General features: G+C 33.6%; 1 protein-coding gene across 1 annotated transcript in view; it reads left to right on the top strand.

Moving 5' to 3' along the window:
• The window catches only part of LOC140049442 (histone demethylase UTY-like), a 75,978-nt gene that overhangs the window by 16,604 nt on the left and 38,806 nt on the right, over positions 1 to 20,568 (top strand). The window contains exon 6 of the mRNA XM_072094324.1: positions 20,128 to 20,303. Within this exon, the coding sequence (XP_071950425.1) occupies positions 20,128 to 20,303 (176 nt within the window). The remainder of the gene's footprint in view (positions 1 to 20,127; positions 20,304 to 20,568) is intronic.

Here is a 20,568-nt window from a genome sequence, read left to right as displayed (position 1 = left end):
ATGATCATAGAGAAATAAGTTATATTTAAATGTCATATGATGAGTTAAAACTGTGGAAGAAGGCTCAACAAAATCATGTAGCCTACAGTATGTACTGTACACTGTCAATTTATATCTCCATGGTCGTCATAGCGCGCAACAAAGAGCACGTGATATTTTTCTACTCCATTGGATCCCAGCAATATTGCAACCATGTTCTACCGCTGCTGAAACAACACTAGGCATTCTGTGTACGCTTTGCTTATAAATATTAAGAAATATTTTTTTTACGCTATAATGATGTTCCTCTCTGATCATGTTAAGATTACAGTGTTTGTATAATTGTAATAATGACTGTAATAATATTTTTTTAGTTAATGTTATTTTGTACCAATTTTGGGGTCTAAGCATAGAGATATTATAGTGAAGTTCACTATAATATCTCTATGCTTAGACCCCAAAATTGTCACTATAATATCTCTATGCTTAGACCCCAAAATTGGTACAAAAAAACAAGGGCGGGTGTTAGAATTTGATACACTGAATAGAAAAAGACAATAGGACACGGAACAACACAAAGGCATTAAGGCTTGGTACAAAAGCGATTTAAAACAAAAAAGCCAAGGGCGGGTGCTAGAATTTAATATAATGAATAAAAATAGGTTGAGGATATTTATAGTGTTACAAAACTACATGTACTGCACCATTTTTGTCCATTACAATGTGTCGATTTTTTAATTAGTATATAAAATTCATTGCTTCGCTCGGACAGCGAAAGCAAACTATTTTTCACACACTCGGGTCGCCGAACGGTCGAGTTAGGTAAATATGCTATCACGTGGTTTTACTGCATGCATGGCAGGCACACGTGGTTTCAGCACTACATTTCCCGCAAGTCCCGTTCGGCAGTTTCTTTTTAGGCGGCGTGCCAAAGAAGTTTTTTGACATTCGATACTCACAATTCATTGCTTCGCTCGGACAGCGAAAGCAACATATTTTCACACACTCGGGTCTAGTCGCCGAACGTTCGAGTTTGGTAAATATGCTATCACGTGGTTTTACTGCATGGCAGGCACACGTGGTTTCAGCACTGCATTTCCTGCAAGTCTCGTTCAGCGGTTTCTTTTTAGGCGGCGTGCCAAAGAAGTTTTTTGACATCCGATAATAATTTTACTCACAAAAAATCAGTCTTTCTTGCCCATATAGTAAGCTGTAGTACTAATGAACTGGTATCTATACGCACTTATTCATTAATTCGTTTTTTAGAGGTTTTTTTTTGCATGTTATTAACTACTGTAGTATAAAATACATTTCGTTTAATACAGGTTTTCACGGGTTGAGAAAACATCGTACAGAATATAACTGTAGTACAGTAACAATGCGGAGCTTTTGTTTACGTTAACACCGGCGTGGTTAGCTCCCGGTTAGCTCAAACACAAAGGACGTTGGTCTAAGGTCAAATCACGTCAGACGCGTCGATATAATGGACGCGAAGTGGACGCGTCATGGACGTATTCATGCCGCGTCTGCCGCGTCCGAATTGGGCAGTAATTCTCGCTGGTACTGTACCTAGGCTAGGGCCATTTTCTTTACACGCAGTGACAATGTCGTAATAATTGAATAAGCCTAGGTCTATATTAAACATGGAATATATTGATTTTGCATGTATTTTTTTATGTTGACGTTGGTGTATTTATAATCCGCTAAGCCAAGGTAGGATTAAATTAATAGCATAAGCCTAAAGAGGCCGCTGAAACTTGACTCGACTCCGATGTCGATTCGGCCAAGGGTCATTCCATACCAAATCACCCAAAAAAAATGACATTTTAAACCCTACTTGATCTTCAAATTTGCTCAAATTTGGTTTTTGGGTTATTTTTAGCCAAAAAACCCGAAATTTTTAATTTGAGCACCATACAACTCAACGGTTCGCGCGCTACGCGCCATCGTTTCTTCGCGATTTTGCGGCAGGCTATATTTAAATGACTGTATCTCCGTAATGTGTGGACCGATTTTGTTGTGACAGGTATCTTTGGAAAGCTAATTGTTAAAGCTATCCAAATATTCCATTTACTTTTGAGATAGAACTATTTAAAAGATGTATAACTTATTATATTCCATTTGACCTAGGATTTGACCTTGTGGGACAAATTTTTTTTAGATGAAATTTTGTGAAAATTATCTCCTACATGATATTTACATAATATAAAAAAATTGGAGATATATTATTTTTTGTTTGCTTTCTAGCTCATTTCAAAGTTGGCTTACTTCAACAATTCTGGTATTTCTATACAGTGTATGAATATGAATATTGTCGGCATTACTACTAAATTTACCTCTTAATACTATGGGTGTCATATATTGTTTGAAGGTTTGCATGGCGAAATCAAATGTTGATATAAAGTTTGCGGTACACCACGTGTATTACAGTAGTTCTGAAAAGAACTGTTGAGTTTCTCGACGTTTCGATCAATATACTTTGATCGTCCTCAAGAGTGAGCGCTCACTCCTGAGGACGATCAAAGTATATTGATTGAAACGTCGAGAAACTCAACAGTTCTTTTCAAAACTAATACACATGGTGTACCGCAAACTTTATATCAACACTATGGGTGTCACTGTCAGATTATTTAAGACTATAACAATGCTTTAATTATATTTTCATGCTCCATACAAAATAATTATTACTTGGGTAAACATCTGTACACTATTAGATAGCCAAGGATGTACCATCAGTTTATGGCACTCTTTTCACACTTTCAAGCAAATTGAATAATTTTTTTTGTTTGATGATAACTTTGAAAACATTGATTGTTCTTTGCTGTTCATCATTATTTTACATTTTTGTTCATTTGTATTTTGTTCACTTATTTCTTCACTCATAATTTGGCTGCTATAATTACGTTATAAACGGCATGGACCAGGGTTACGATACGTGGGGTGTGGCAAGTAGGGTCCAGTCATTTCAGAAAAATACCACTTGCCCCGGTCCTTGCCGTATAGCTGCTATTTTATGCAATTTTAAAACATTACTACAATTTTAACGTTTTTATAAAAAATGCAATATAACCACATAAATTTATAGGGCTATAATTATGTTATAAACGGCATGGACCGGGGTGACGATACATTGGTTGGGGCAAGTAGAGTCCAGTCATTGCATAAAAATACCACTTGCCCCGGTCCATGCCGTCTAGCTGCCATTTTATGCAATTTTAAAACGTTACTACAATTTTACGTTTTTGTAAAAAATGCAATATAACCGGGTATTACTAAAAACCGCAAACCCCCGCAAACCTCTAAAAAAACATAGCAAACCCCATCGAACCAACATAAAAGTGATTGAATCATGTAGTGTACAACCCACTGGGTATATCCATGTAAAAAAAATATTACATTTTTACTGTTAACTACTTATTTTTGGGGTAAAACATCATTTTTTGGTCAAAAATGATTGCTAAACCCTGCAAACCTCCAAAAAAATATAGCAAACCCTACCGAACCAACATAAAAGTGATTGAATCATGTAGTGTACAACCCACTGGGTATATCCATGTAAAAAAAATATTAAATTTCTACTGTTAACTACTGGGGTAAAGCATCATTTTTTGGTCAAAAATGATTGCTAATTTTTAACCAAAAAATGATGTTTTATCCCCAAAAAAGTAGTTAACAGTAGAAATTTAATAATTTATATACCCAGTGGGTCGTACACTACATTATTCAATCACTTTTATGTTGGTTCGGTGGGGTTTGCTACGGTTTTTTGGAGGTTTACCGGGTTTTACCCCAAAAATAAGTTGTTAACACTTTAACAGTAGAAATTTAATTTTTTTTTTACATTGATATACCCAGTGGGTTGTACACTACATGATTCAATCACTTTTATGTTGGTTCGGTGGGGTTTGCTATGTTTTTTGTAGGTTTGCGGGGTTTCGCAATACCCATATAACCACATGATTTATAAGGCTATAATTATGTTATAAACGGCATGGACCGGGGTGAAGATACATTGGTTGGGGCAAGTAGTAGTAGTCATTGCATAAAAATACCACTTGCCCCGGCCCATGCCGTCTAGCTGCCATTTTATGCAATTTTAAAACGTTACTACAATTTAATTTTTTTTAAAATAAAAAATGCAGTATAAACGCATGATATATAGGGCTATAATTACATTATAAACGGCATGGACCGGGGTAATGATACATGGGTTGGGGCAAGTAGGGTCCACTCATTTCAGAAAAATACCACTTGCCCCGGTCCATGCCGTCTAGCTGCCATTTTATGCAATTTTAAAACGTTACTACAATTTTACGTTTTTATAAAAAATGCAATATACCGTATATTTCGGTGTATAAGTCGCACCTGTGTATAAGACACACCCCCTAACTGAGAGTAAAATATCGGTATTTTTTATATCGTCGATGTATAAGACGCACTTTATATTTCATCAAAACAATGTTTTTTTTAAATTGTAATCAATATTATTGTAATAATATATTGTTATATCTACAACAGAGTCCTTTATTTAGGGTTTTTCTTACCTAGGCTCGGCCGCGCCCAGCCTCAACAAGTTCTTTCTAACTTGTTATTCATGAGTTTCGCCGCAACATCGAGTGCATGACCGTGTGTGTAACACGTACGCGTGTGTGGGCTAGCCGCGCTCGATCATTTCAAGAGGGCGCACGTTTTCATGGACAATCGTATTCGATTAGTATCTATGTATCCGAGAAGTGTATACGCTACGCCATGCTATATTCAACTGGAGAATATACTAGTCGAATGCCGTACACCATGTGGCCGCCCAAGAAGGGCTTGCGCTGGGGGGTACGGCGGTCGGCAATCGTGCGTATAACTATAAATAAATACTAGGCCTAGGCCTATTCCAATCGTAAACGTTTACAAATGAAATTTTATCGGAGCGCCTAAAACATCTCCATAATGAACAAATCTTTTCATCATATTTAGTATAACATCACGCTAAAATGCCTTGAAAACTAGGCAGAAGCAGGTTGCCGTTACGTTAGTACACTGTAGCTAGCCTATAGGCTAGGCCTAGCCAACGAGGTGACGATATGTAGGCTACAATCTGTGTGGTGTGAGGCATAATGTTCGGTGTATAAAACGCACCCTTAATTTAGAGGTCAAATTTGCGTGTCAAAAGTGCGACTTATACACTGAAATATACGGTAACCTCATGATTTATAAGTCTATAATTACGTTATAAACGGCATGGACCGGGGTGGCGATACATTGGTTGGGGCAAGTAGTAGTACTCATTGAATAAAAATACCACTTGCCCCGGTCCATGCCGTCGAGCTGCCATTTTATGCAATTTTAAAACGTTACTAAAATTTTACGTAATTATAGCCCTATAAATCATGCGGTTATATTGAGTTAAATTGATTGTATGGAGCACGAAAATATATAATTAAAGCATTGTTATAGTCTTAAATAATCTGACAGTATTAAGAGGTAAATTTGGTAGTTATAAAATGTCGACAATACATCTACACTGTATAGAAATACCAGAATTGTTGAAGTAAGCCAACTTTGAAATGAGCTAGAAAGCAAACAAAAAATAATATATCTTCAATTTTTTTATATTATGTAAATATCATGTAGGAGATAATTTTCACAAAATTTCATCTAAAAAAAATTCGTCCCACAAGGTCAAATCCTAGGTCAAATGGAATAGAATAAGTTATACATCTTTTAAATAGTTCTATCTCAAAAGTAAATAGAAGATTTGGATAACTTTAACAATTAGCTTTCCAAAGATACCTGTCACAACAAAATCGTATGGTCGTATGGCGCTCAAATTAAAAATTTCAGGTTTTTTAGCTGCAAATAACCCAAAAACCAAATTTGAAGAAAGTAGGGTTTAACCCATTGGGTGATTTGACATGGAATGACCCCCAACGATGTCGTCTCGTCCGGCTAAATTAGGCTAACCAGTCAGTGCATAGGGTGGCTATAAAATGTGTCGTCTCCTAGCCTAGGTAGGATTTTAAGGCGTTGCCGATTTTAATACTGAACATTACATTGTTAATTTGCAATGTCTATGCTTTTTTTAAAGGCGATGACAATGGTGTTTATCAATCCTACGATCGACGAGTAGATAATTATAATAACAATAGGCTACATTATTCAGTGGTGATCGGCGCCATGAAAGTGGTGGTGGGAAATTCCGAGTGGTAGACGGGGCCGACCACCGTGGCGAGAACCCTGATTCATTAGAAAAGCTAAAGGCATAGCCTAGGCCTAGCTAGTTGGCCAGGATTCTCCAGGCTCCTAAAACGGTCCTGAAACCCAATCTACCCAGGCCATAAAAAAAAATTGGCTTGATATTTTCACTGTAGAATAATACGATCCCCATGGCCAGTATGGTTTAAAGGTTAATTTTCAGCCCTGGTTGATTGTGTAGACCTAGAATTTTTTAACTTGATGAAGATAGTGTACAGTACCTAGTGTCACATGATATGAAACGAGATACTCTATCAAAACTGTTCCCACATCGTGCAGCAAATATTTTTTTCACTCCAAATTCTGGTCGAGGGAGGCTGAATACTATGGCCATTTTCTTTACACATGTTGTAATATGCCTATATGTTCAATCTTAACACAACATTTTTATAACCAACAAAAAAGTAATAATATCAGTTTCTTAGTTATCCGCATGAGCGGATAACTCCTTGTAACTGTCCTGTTTCATCATCTTTTTTTTTTCTGTATTCTTCTTTCTGTCATTTTTGTGCAGAGCGTATCTCAAAAACGTGTAAAGTTAACATTTCATAACTTTGTCAACATCTGGGCATTCATGTGAAGTTGTGCTTTCCTGTTTTTGAATGACGTCAGAGTTGCGCAACATGACTTACGCGCGTTTTAACGAATTTCGCGTATTTAACATAAACCGAAAACCATATAACAATTTAAATTGAAACTTAGCAAAAGTTTAATTTATATCTTGCGGTGACTGTGGAAAAAAAATGGCATGTTTCACACGAAGTTACGCGCGTTTAAAGTTTCGAAATGCGAAAAATAAATTTCTAATCAACTTTCTATGCGTTTTAGGCATGTAAAAAATTCCCACGGGCTCACATATCTTTAGAACGTGCGCACGTACCATTGAAAGCAATTTTTTCCGCGTGATTTCTGTTTTTCCAGCCTTTTCTAGTAATTTTACCAAATTTTTAACAATTTTGACTTAAAATTACGTCATACGGGCACGTTGAATTGGATAATTTACGTGCGTTTTTTAAGTTAAAACATTTGTCAAAATTATACCTTTTTTTAAACAGTCGTAGTTTCTAAACGGTAACAATTATTTTTATTACATATTCTGGAAGTTGATGAGTTGTAGATATCGGATCATGCATTAATATGGCTAACCGGACATTGTGACATCATCGTATGGCCACGCGAATATAAAATATAGGATTTTTGTATCTTTCGTCATAGCGAATCACATTTAATTAAGCGCGTCTCCACTTATCTGTTTTCTATTTCCACCCCGATTTTGATATTTTCTAGGTCAATGAACTATCTTTCACATGAGTTAAAAATATTTTAATTTTTATGACGTCATCATGTCTAAAAATGTAAATAACGTGGGTCACTTATTTTCATCTTTACAGTAAATTTCAATCTGTTATAGCTCGTCAGAATAAAAAGTGATAATCATGTTTAAAACGTTTTCTGGAAGCTATTGGATTGTAGATACGAATTCATGTGAACATTTTGCCAATCAGATATTTTGACGTCATCTTATGGCCAGTTGAATATAAGAAGTCGTATTTTCATATTTTGCGTCATAGTTCATCACATTTAAAAGAGCGCGCATTACGTATTCAAATTTCTTCTACACGTTAATATGTTGTTGCTGAGATAATGTCCTTCGGAAATTGCTACCTTAGTGTTTCATTTTGATACCGTCGCCATGTTAAAAATTGGAATAAGTGGCGGGTCCCGTAATTTCACCTATTCTACACTGTATGTAATATGTATACAGATTATACTGTTTATACTGTATACTATATGACACAAAATAAATTGACAGAATTCAGCACTAACAACATATGATATTCTTCAGTTCAGGTCATAATGCCATAATCTTTTTCCGTGTGCAAAATTCCAACATATGACGTGCGCGTGGCGTTTGTTGTGCGGATAACTAACTCGTCAAAGTGACGAGTTCAAATTTAGTCTGTTGTTGGTATAGTAGTAACTAGTATATTGTAATCAAATTAACCCATGGTATTTTTAATGAGACATTTGCATGCAAACCTAGGTAAATTTAACTTTAAAATGTGCATTTTTGTGAACAATATTTAATTTATTTCTTTAACAATGGAATATTCAATTTAGATTAAGGAACTTTCGTTTATATTTTTTGAGACATGGTGTTAATTGAACATGAATAGTATACCTTCAGGGGGATTTGCATAGAATGAATTTACATCTACAAGATGCTCTCAGAAGGGCTCCTGCTGCTACAGTACTACATACCATTGCAAATCTGAGCTTGCCTAATAATATATCTTGGAGAAAATTATTTCTATACTCCATTATTTAAACCAGACACTTTTTAGCATGCATTTAACTACTGTATCACAAATTTTGCGAGTGACGTGAGTTATTGAAATTCATGAAAGTTTCATGTCACGAATAATTTTTAGAACGTACAGTAGGCTACTATTGTATACAATAGCTAATGTATTAGCGTCTTTACAACACAAAGGTTGTGCATACGCGATCTTGTTATTGTATTTACTTGTACTTTATTTTTCAAATTTGTCTTATGTCATGAAAATGGTCGATGTAACCGATTCATGTTGCGAAAGTTTCTGGTTTACAGTTTGGCGAAAATAACCCCATCTTTCACACTGGTTTAGTTGTAGTTACTATATTTTGTAATGTTGACAAATTTGGTTGGCGGTAAACATTCTTTTTCGATTATGGTGTTGACGTGATTAAAAGTTTTACTGATACGGTATTATGCACATCACAGATAAGATTTCATGCTAAAATTCTTTTTGTATTATAAATATAATGTAATAACAATATCAACTTACTTAAATCATAATCCTAGCAAATCATTTCCTTTTGTTCTTTGTATTCTTCACATGATGTTTAGTAGCACTAGTGTTTTATAATACTCTGTTCGGCCCTATAAAATCATCATTGCTCTGTCCTTGCTGTGACCATGACACTGCAACAGTGGCATTTTACAATAATGCTTTATTAAATTCACCTTTTTATTCAAAACATCACCCAATCCTAATCATAATTTATTTTATGGCCTTATTTTGTAATACTTTGAAATCATTAAATGTATTTTCACACTTTCTACCATTCATTCAGGAAAAAAGTAAGGAATGATTCTAATTGTTATTTACCATGAGGTTATAAAAATATATTTATTTATAAACTGTAAATAAAAATATTTCTTCACATTCAAATGTCTTAGGGCCAACTTGACCGGCACCCAGTAAATTGGTATGTTGTAAAAACATATTTTACAAACCATGAAAATGGCTAAATTTGTTGGTAGATACATCAAATAAATATATAGGTTGATGTCTTGTATTGATTTTATCTTTATTCATTCAAAATTTGTGATTAAAATACAAATAAAACATGGCCGTATTAAAATATGTCAGGCCTATCTATTGCAGCCTCACTGGCCCGACGCTATAACAGTCGCCACGGCCATAGCCTATGCCACAGCCGAGTTCTGTATGATCGACATCAGGCCACTATCAATTATCAGTATATGCAGCCTGACTGGATAGAGTTTTTTATCACAAACAATATAAAATAATAAATAGTTTTCGTTGTGTTTTATATGCTTCTTATTCACTCGCAAAAACTTCGTGTAACACACCACAAACGAACTACGACGTCGGAATGTCCATGCAGCATGTTTGTTATTGCGCAATATTTTCATCTATACACATGCGCAGTTTGTTTGTTCGTAATTACAATTACTGCGCATGTCTATTCATAAAATAAATTTTGCTTAGTCGGGCGCGTGTACATTTACAGATAACGCGAACAAAATTTTGTTGATGGCAAGTAACGCTACATCGCTGTCACTTATTATCGCCAACATCGTTTTGGTTTACATAAAACTTTAATATTTGAAGTCTAAGTGGACAAAATTTGAGTTTTTAAGGAAAAATTATTTTTGCAAGTTTGCGAATGATATAATTTTTTTTATTGCGATTGGAGTTGTCAGTTTGCGAAAACGCAAATGGTTAGCCTGAGCATAGTCGGTCCACATCATTATTTTGCTGATCTAAACAGCATGCTTTGTGAGTGAGTGTTGCCATACTCTAGTGGTCAAAGTGTGGTCAATAATTGCTATTTGTGTTGCAGCTCAAAACTGCTCCGCAATAATCGGTTAAAACAAGAAATAATCGGTTAAAACATGCAATGTATTGAGTTTTTTAACCGATTATTTTGTAATCGGTTATTTCATTTTGCGCCGTTTCTGCTGCCCAAAAATAATCGATTAAAAAAATAATCGGTTAAAAATCGATTACTTCTGCTCAGCAGAAACAGGCCCTTAGTAAACGCAACATCTGCAATTGCACAAGTATTGGTCAAATAAGGACTTTACTACCATTCTGAGCATAACTGACTGTGAGTCACAAGAGGCAAATTAGCCTATGTAATATATACCCACACACATTCCATAATTTTAGACAAAATCATTTCTGTATATATAGCTATTTCCGTAGTAGTTACCTTCATCTCCGTATGTCTGTAATTTGTCCAAATTTTTCTATGGTAGACATTGTACTTGAGAAATCTGCCTTCTAATAACACTTATTAGCATAATTAAGTTAATGCATTATCATGTCTGAATCTTTATTTTTTTACTTCTTTATTTATTCTTTCCTTAGCACTATTTTGTCCGTCAATTATCTTGATCAATTTAATCTACCTGCCGTCAATTTTTCAGAGTATATTCCTTATGGCCAGGAATCAATGTGGTTATCTTTTCATGGTGCGCAATCAAAAATTACTTGGTCTACGCGTGATTTAACAAAATCACATTCGTAATCATATCTTCACGACCATGTATTATAATTAAACCAAATTTGGTACATATACAGTACAGAAAGAAAATACTGCAACTTTATGTAGGCTACGTTGTTGGCTTCGTAGGTTCCATTGTTTGGCTTCGTAACCTCAATGAACAACTTTCAATGAGCTACGTTCTGAACTTCGTAGGGAGTTCGTAACCTAAATAAACAACCCTACGATGTTTTTTTAGTGAAGTAAGGTGTGAAATTAATATGTTAAATTTAACTGGCGGAGGACAAAGTTGTAAATTTATAAAAAATAAATAATATTTTTTAATCGTAATCTTTTCCTTCGTGCATGTTTACCTACTCAACGGTGAATAAAAATATAAATTTCCCACGATGTATAACGTAGAGAGAGACACGATCCAACACAGGTGAACCGCAACGAACGTCCAGTCCCAGAAACGATGCCGAGAAAAAAAGGTCGTAAACAATTCATTCTAAATATAGCATCAGGACGTTCAATCGGTCGCTCAAAAAGACTGCCGACAGAAGACCGTAATTAATACAGACCTAGTTTTTTTTTGGTCACATGGCATGAAACGCAATACTCTCTGCTTACCGCAATCTCTCACATGTTTTTTTTTACTCAGTACGAGCACACGAGAGGGTGGCTACCGTCTGACGACGATAAAACAGTAATTAATTAAGATCGTGTACCTGGATTTTGTGTCACATGACATGAAACATAATACTACTCTCTCTAAACTGCTCAGCTCACATGTTTTTTCCCCTCCAAATTCTGGTCGGGCCTTTTTCTTTATACATGTCGTAATCATTTTAAAAGGCCTATTATGTATGTTCATTGTTTAATCTTAATATGGAATATTTATTTTGCATATATTTTGTTGGGTGTCCTAGCCTAGGTGTCGTTGTTTTTATAATTCGCTAACCCAACAAGGTAGGAATAAATAATTTATAGTGTAGACCGCCGAAACAGGCTAGGCCTAGCCTCGACTCTCTCTACGTGAGCTGAGGTCCACCGGCCCGATGTCGTTTCGTCGGCGGATTTCCGTCCAAATTAGGATAACCGATGCGTAGGACGGCTACAAAAATTGACCTACTATCTTTAGGTAGGATTTTAATTAGGAAACAATACATTGTTTGTTTGCATTGTCCATGCTTCTACGAACCACCCTACGATCGAGGCGTAGCCTAGATTTCATAACAATACATCGTAGGCTACGAACAATACATCGTAGGCTAAGAACAATACATCGTAGGCTAAGAACAATACATCGTAGGAGAGAACAATACATCGTAGGAGAGAACAATACATCGTAGGCTACAAACAATACATCGTAGGAGAGAACAATGACCTACGTTCTACCTACGATCTACCTACGAAAGCCTACGCGTAGATACGAAGCAGTAATTTCTTACTGTACTGTACTGTACATTTCAGGTCATATTTTATCATATGACAATACAAATATGTGCGTAGCGCATATAATATAACGCATGCGCACGTGTGCTTTCAATTTTTTAAACGTCAATTTATTTTTTCGATGAAATTTGAGTATGTTTCAGACAATTTTAAGCATTTAAAAATTGCCATGAGTGTGCAGAATTTATGATAATTTATAAAAAAAAATTCAAAATGTCTTTATTATTATGTAACAAGGGTGGTTTATGACATTATACGCGGAGGGATCTTTGATTAGATTGTGATACCGGCTATTGTATTTCCGTTTATCTTTCATATATTATAAACTAGCAATTATACCCGCCCCCGGGTGGGTTTCAAAACTAGTTTTGAGAAGCATTCTCAGTACATAACACCTAACGCCAGTATATCTCTATACCAAAGAATATATCACAAGAATGAGTATTCCACGATTTTTGCAAAAGAAATTTGTAACAGAGAGTGATGCCGCCCTCATAAGGGCGGATGTATACAGACTAAATAAGACTTGATTTAATAGATATTATACATGTCACATTAAATAGAATTATGATAATAATATTTTGCAATTGTAAACCATTTTATAATATATTTATTAACATTCACTTAATACAGACAATTATTTAATAACAGGCTAAATTAGTTCAGAAAATATAGTTTCGAATTTGCCCGGTAAAAATGCAGTCATTTAGATGCCCAATATGTAAGGTTACGTGCAGTAACAAAGATTTGTATAGCGAACAAACAGACAGACAGACAAACGTACAAACTCTGTCACTTTTAAATAGATTTAAAGATTCTGACAAAATCAATTGAATATCTTTTAAAAATCGATTATCTTTATTTAAATCAATGCATAACCTATAATTCATCATAGTAACGAATTAAATCTAGTTAACATACTTATTTTGTTGCTTTTTTAGTTATCTTTTGAATGTATTTATAGGTTTTTCTAATCTATTGAGGGTTGTTGTGAGTGTGGTTCAAATGCAATATTTCACAGGTTTTGATTCACAGAGCAAGATGATGTCATAGGAAATTACTGTTCAATTAGTCTGCCTAGACTTTATCAAGCATGGCAGCTTCATTACTAATCAAATTGCTTATATAAATAATTATGAATGTTGTACACTGGTTATGTTCTAAAAATCTAAAAATAATTAGCATATTTTGATAATCACATCTCCTACTTTCTACTAAATTTCAGATATAATGCTTCATTTGTGAATAATGTATATTTTGACAATGCCATCCCCTAAGTATACTCCCATCCCCCACCCTTCTCTCCATCCTCTCCCAGTTTCTACTGAATTTTAGACATAATGCTTCATTTGTGAATGTTCACAGACATGGTCACTGGTTTTATTTACAAAAAATTAGCTAAGCGGCAATACTAAAGACCTTTACACACAAAAAACGAATGCAACAAATTAATATGTTGGACTCTCATCTAATCATGAAGATGGGGCATGCCATTATTTTAGACCAGATAATTATTGTACAGCCACATAATGTCAAAAAATAATTAAGCATACAGTACCATTTTATATTTTATAAAACTGGAGTGGAAGCTCCTTTAAATTGTTTTGACCTTACTACAATATTTGACAGTAATATTTATTACAAGTAATTAAATTTTAATCTTACAGTGTGCATAATTTTAACAATGAGCAATTAACTCCAAACGAATAGGATGCTTGTAAACAAGTTTAACTGCCATTTTAAAGATTATTTAATACATTTATTGTTGATTTTTTATTTGATTGAATAGAAAGTTTTAAGACTTAATTAACATTGTTTTACCTCCATTGTGTTGTAATGTTTACTACTGTATTATGATTAAATTGACCTTTAAGCACCCCTATTTATACAATGGACTGTTCTAAAGTAATCCTTGCTATATGATTAATTATGCATGCAGGCTAGCCTTGTTAGCAGCATGGGGCTTTAAGCTTTCCCTTTGCTTTTCTGTTGAGTGGATCGTTTTTGCTGTGACTAGTGAGGCAGGTCCAACTACCTGATCCTAGCAAGGGATATGCCACTCATTCAATTATTTTTATTTTCTTTTGGGAATACCTGGTTTTAGAAGTACATCTGGATTCTTCCATTGCTTTTCTATTGTTTTTTTTTGCCGGATATATTTTTCCTGCCTGTTTGTTTTCCTTGTTATTAGGATCAGGTCTTATCATACAGGTAATTGGATATTGTAATAATTATTAAAGCTTTTCATTGACTGACTGCTGGCTGGCAGACTTGGCAATAGGTTGTTGTATATAGAACAGGAATCTGCCTGTAGTAGTCGCTCAGCTGTCTTTAGTGGGCGTGAGTTTATATCTTGAATCAAAGCCAAAGCACAATGTAATAATGTGGTTTTGTGGCTTTTTTCGCATATTTTACATTCCCAGCAGAGTGTACACCAGTAGGTCTTGCAAATTGAGACAGTTGCGCATTTATTTCACACTAGAATGGCTACGTTTAGTCGGCCATTATTGCAATGCATAGGAAGTAACCACTGAACATTTTTCCCACCCAATAGTTACAGCCTAGCCACTGATCATATTTTTAAACCTTCTATTTATGGGATATGACCGGTTGGGCCGCCGACAAGTTGAGCCGCCGGTGATTTCTATGAAACGCCCAGTGCATGCGTCTTTTACGACATTTCGCGTAGTGATTAGGATGGTGTCCTAGTACATAAGTTCATTTGGTCTTGGTTTATTGTGTCATGAAAATAAATTATATATAATTACATAGGCCTATCACAATTAACACAGCAAAGGAAAGTAGTAATATTTAATAATTTAATTGTTTTTAATCTTTCGAGGAAAAAATTCAGTGCACTCATAATTTTTCTCGCGTGTAGGCCTACAACGTACTAATTAATAGAGTATTAACATTTTTCGAATGAGGTTAAATAAATATTATTTTTTATTTACTAATCTTTTAATATCATATTTTATTGAATTGAATCTTTAATTATAATATGGTTATCCCTAACATAAATTGAAAGAGCACCGGCGAAAGTTAGCATTTGGCGTTCCATAGAAAATAACGTTTTTCTGGCGGCGGCTCAACTTGTCGGCGGCTCAACTTGGCCTAATCCCTATTTATAGCATTTATAATACTAATAGTTAATAAGTTTTATGAGCATTTGTTTTTTTTTTTAAATAGAGGCACTTCATTTGAAATGAATGGGCATGATAATTATTTTATTAATAAATAATATAGTAATACTATTTAGTACAGATGATCAAATAGTTAAGTAATAACTGAAAACAGAGTGATGCTTAATGATTGATATGTGATAATGTACAGTATAGGCCTATTACAAATTATTTTATTTTACCTAAAGGCCCAACAAAAAAATGTACTTGTTATGCATCAACCTCTGAATATATTTCAGGGAAGGGAGGGCGTTTTCTTTTTTTCTTAATAATAATATATATTTAACAATAGGTCATTGACATTTATTCATGCTACCAACTCTTTAAAACATTAACAAAATCAACTACATAAATTCTCAACTTCAAGATGCAATCAAATTATTTCTGTACACTTGTTAATCTAATTTTTGGGTGTTTTTTTTTGTAACGTACTGTAGGCGGCTCGAAAATTGGTTTTATAATAATATATTTTTCCTTTTTTGCCCAATTAACATATTTTTTCACTTAATAAATTCAACACCACATTGGAAATGTTTAAATTAATTGTAGAATCTGCTTGTCAACATGATCACTGTCGGTTTGTAGACATATACTATTCAGTGTGACAACATTTTCACCATTACATTTGTAGAAATTTCAATAAAACTATTTTGATAATTTGTGATAGTTGTTTGTAAAACAAAATAATTGCTCATATTAAATAAAATATTTCTCAGGTGTTATCTTTTTTATGATTTGTCTATTTCATGGAATTTAAAATCTATTTTGAGCATAAACTATATTTTTATTTAGTGTGTTGATGGAATAAAACAAACAAGAACATGTAAACTGACTGATCTTTGTTCTCCTTGCTGGTGTATGTTCAGTTCACAGTCATGCACCATGGTAGCCATTTTTATTTGCTTTAGGTCATGTTATTGTAAAATGCTTTACAAAGTGAGTTTGTATGGTATTTCTTTGTTGTTAAAAATAGGTTTTTAATTTGTGCACTGGGCTAGAGCATATTAAATAGATTCACTGAATATAAATTAGTGTTCTTAGCCTTTAAAGTTCAATATAAAAAATCAGGATGAATACATTTTTTGTGTTGTGTTTTTTAATTTTATTTGTTCACATTTTAAATTGGTTGGTATCTGACCACTGCTGAATGGAATACTATCAGTATAACCAGTGATGTAGCTGCAGTGCTAATAATAGTGGCGTGTGTGGAATCTTTAAAGAGTTATTATATATATTATTATTATTAAGAATTCAGAAGATTCTTATTGGGTTACAGATGAAAATTAAGCTAGATGATTCTCCTAATACGCCTCTTCCTCTCACAACAACCTAGTATTATTAATATTTTAACCTAAATCTGTTTTGTTTTTTACCTTATTTTTTGTAGTTTTTACTTTCTAAAGATAAAATGCATTACTTTTAAATTAATGGAAAGTCTTTATATCACAATAGGATGATTTCTAGTATTATCTTTACTATTCAAATGTATTGATTGTAGAACAATGCATGTAAAAATTACCATTGTTATTTTTACATGTGTGACAAAAGGTTTTCATTTACTCTGTCCTTCATTTAAGGTCATCTTAATTATAATCGCCATAATAAAAACAATAGTGGTCTTAAGTAAGGCATGTTTTACCTTTATATAGCAGAATTATGGACAAATAATTTGACATTCTGTTCAATATAATAATCTTATATTACTATTAGTATTAGTATACCAGACAAACTGAAAGTGACATTTTCCAGTCTAAGGAGCTATTATATATAATGCATTAGCTTTTTAAAAGTTACTATTGATTCATTTTAGATAAAATATATATTTTTAATAGCCATTGAACTGAACACAGTTGCATACTAAACGCCACAATTAAGATGTGAAAATGGTAAAAATGCCGTAGTTCATTTGTAAGTCTACTAGTACTACTCACAGCAGTTAAACAAATAGGGAATGTTACTAATCAGCATTTTTTAGCTTTATAATTTGTAAATTAATAGACGCTAATACTATATAACTTTACAATAAAATTTAATGACAAAAAACAAGAAGATCGACGTTTCGGAACCATTATGGAACCATTTTCAAGATCAAGTGATTGAATTATACAAAAATAAAAAATAATAAATAATTTGTGACATAAAAATGTCCCAAAACCAATTGATGGCTTATTTACTAAGTAGTTTAAGTGTACTGCCAAATAATGATTTTTGCATCCTATAATATAATAATTGATTATTAAAAATAGCTAATAATTATTACTTGTACATTTTTACATTTTTATGCTGCAGTGAATAGTTATTCTTGATTTTTAGATTAATTTAGCTGCTAATTATAGGATGTTGTTGTGTAAAAGTGTGGAAGTAGTCAGATTTCTTATTTCCTCTGTTGCTATATTTACATTGCAATGCAGAGATACGTTGCATGTCTTCAAGGGATAGTACCAGCGTACCGTAGTCACCGTTTATCATCTGAAAAACAAATTCACATTATTGTTGTCTCAACATTTGTGTAATTATAAGTATCGGTTTTTGTGATATTAATATTTTTGTTTATGCTCTGCATGGAACTCCTGCAATTAAAACAGAAAAATAATAATATAATATCCTGGATTTATATAGCACCTAATGTAAAACCTTTAAATTAAGCACTGAACAATATTACCCCATTATTTTTTTGGATCAAACATATATGGAAACATACTGTACTCCCATAATGCAGCTAGTAATCGGCGCAAAGTTGTGTCTTGATCTAACTTGGTTCCCATTTATACACCTGGGTAAATAATAGACTTTCATTTAATTTCTTGAGCTGTACTCACTCAATCTCTACATCCATCCAGTAAACTAAAAATACAAACAAACAATTTGCACGGCGCAATGAAACCATGTCTCTAAAGCCTGGTTTCCATAAAATCGCTACACAACAGAGCATAGCGATACTATGGAAACGTTAGAATTTATCGGGGATCTAGTACGCGAGCGCTAAATATTCTTTGGTACGCGTATACGATTCATCGCCGACAAAATCGGCAAAGTTGAACATGGTTGAACTTTGCCGATTTGACTGCGATGAATCGGGGAGTCTTCCCGATCGCGTCGGGGACATCTACGTGTGTATCGATTTTAATGGAGACGCTGTAGCGACCGACGGTGTAGCGATTTTATGGAAACCAGGCTTAACGTTTACTAAGGCCTAATATACATAAATTGGCAATAACATGGTCCTGCAATCATGATATGATATGTAATAAATCACAACTAACCACAGTAACTAATAAATACAATTTATGTAACATAAATACCTGATATAAGGGCTCACTATACACTACAAACTACAAGATACTGTCAATGTATTGACTATAATAACAACTAAATGTATAGCCTAATTTACATATCAAGGTGTGACAGACTGTGATGTACATACATACTGTAACGGTTTATATTACACTTGTTAGTATTCTACTACTACTGTATAGTATTTTTTTAGTATGGCAAATTTCAAATGCTAGTGGTCATTAGAATGTAGGTCTGTATCAGCAATACATTATGTCTGGCAAACTGAACTACGGCATACTTTTTTAAAGTCATATAGAGGCCAATTGGAAACAGAAAAATATTTCATACATTAGGAAGTCTGCTTTTAAATACTAATCCTATTCTGTAATTTGTATTGCCATTGGACCATTAAAGTCTATATAATATACCACTGATTAAGATTGTAAATCATCCTTGATTTTATTTTATAGTTTTAACTTTGCTTACTTCTACGGATAAACATTTAAGAAGACCTGTATATAGTATAGTGTATTTTTTAACAATATAAACTGCCATAAGCTTAAAGCTACTAAATAAAACAGTTGTAAAGAATATACAGTAAAATAGGATTACATGTAGTTCACTAATAACATATTCCATTTTTAATAATTAAGAAAGTATGGAAAAATTGTATAAACATTTTAATACATTTTGACAAATTCAGTAACTTTATTATATTATACAGTATACAGTTATTATATTTGTCAATCATATTTAACATAAATGTTAAAAATTACCTTGATCTAAAATGGATGAGTCCATCCTCTGAACAATTTATGAGATTATTGGTTACGTGCATTGTAGCATAACAAATTATTTGAAGCTATGGATGGAAGTTGTAATTAAGGTCATAGTCTAGGCCTTATTACCAAAGGTCATAGTAAGCTAGAACATTGATGATTGATAGGGATTTTCCCATCAATGTTGTGGGCAGTGGAATTACATACATTTCATGAAATAAAAAAAAACAGCAAATTACTAGGAATTGTATAGTTTATTTACGTGCGTGGTATGTATTGTGTTCTTTTTAATATTTTGATGATTATACGTTTGTGCAGGATATGTTGCAGTGCTATCAATGATGATATTGCTTGTTAAATTTGCTTTCAAACCTTTTATTGGTTTGTTATTTTATGACCTATATTATTATATTTTTTTGTTGTGACAGGGCTGTGCGAGCTTTTCAACAGGTTCTGTACATTGACCGTGGGTTTAGCCGTGCTAATGAGGTACAGCTAAGACTTGGTCTCATCTTTAAAGTGAATTCAGATTATGAAGCCAGTTTAAAACACTTTCAACTCGCTCTTTTGGACTCTAGTCCTTGTACCCTTAAAAAAGCTGAAAGTAAGTGAAAATCGATTGACACTAACTTGTATATTAACAGCTTGACTAATGATATATAATTATATAATAATATTCTAGATTTATAAAGTACATAATGCTGTACATACTGTATTATTCCTTGGTCATTTTTGGATTGGCGCAAAGTTGTGTCTTGACCGTAACAGGTACCCATTTGTACACATGGGTTGAGAGAGACAAACGCAAGTGAAATGTCTTATTCAAGGATACAAGCAATGCGACGAGAATTTGATTCAAACTCACGATC

Source organism: Antedon mediterranea, chromosome 5 (genome assembly GCF_964355755.1).
Source record: "Antedon mediterranea chromosome 5, ecAntMedi1.1, whole genome shotgun sequence".
Classification (NCBI taxonomy): Eukaryota; Metazoa; Echinodermata; class Crinoidea; order Comatulida; family Antedonidae; genus Antedon; species Antedon mediterranea.
The sequence above is the reverse complement of the archived record's forward strand: the minus strand, read 5'-3'. Positions and strand labels throughout refer to the sequence as shown.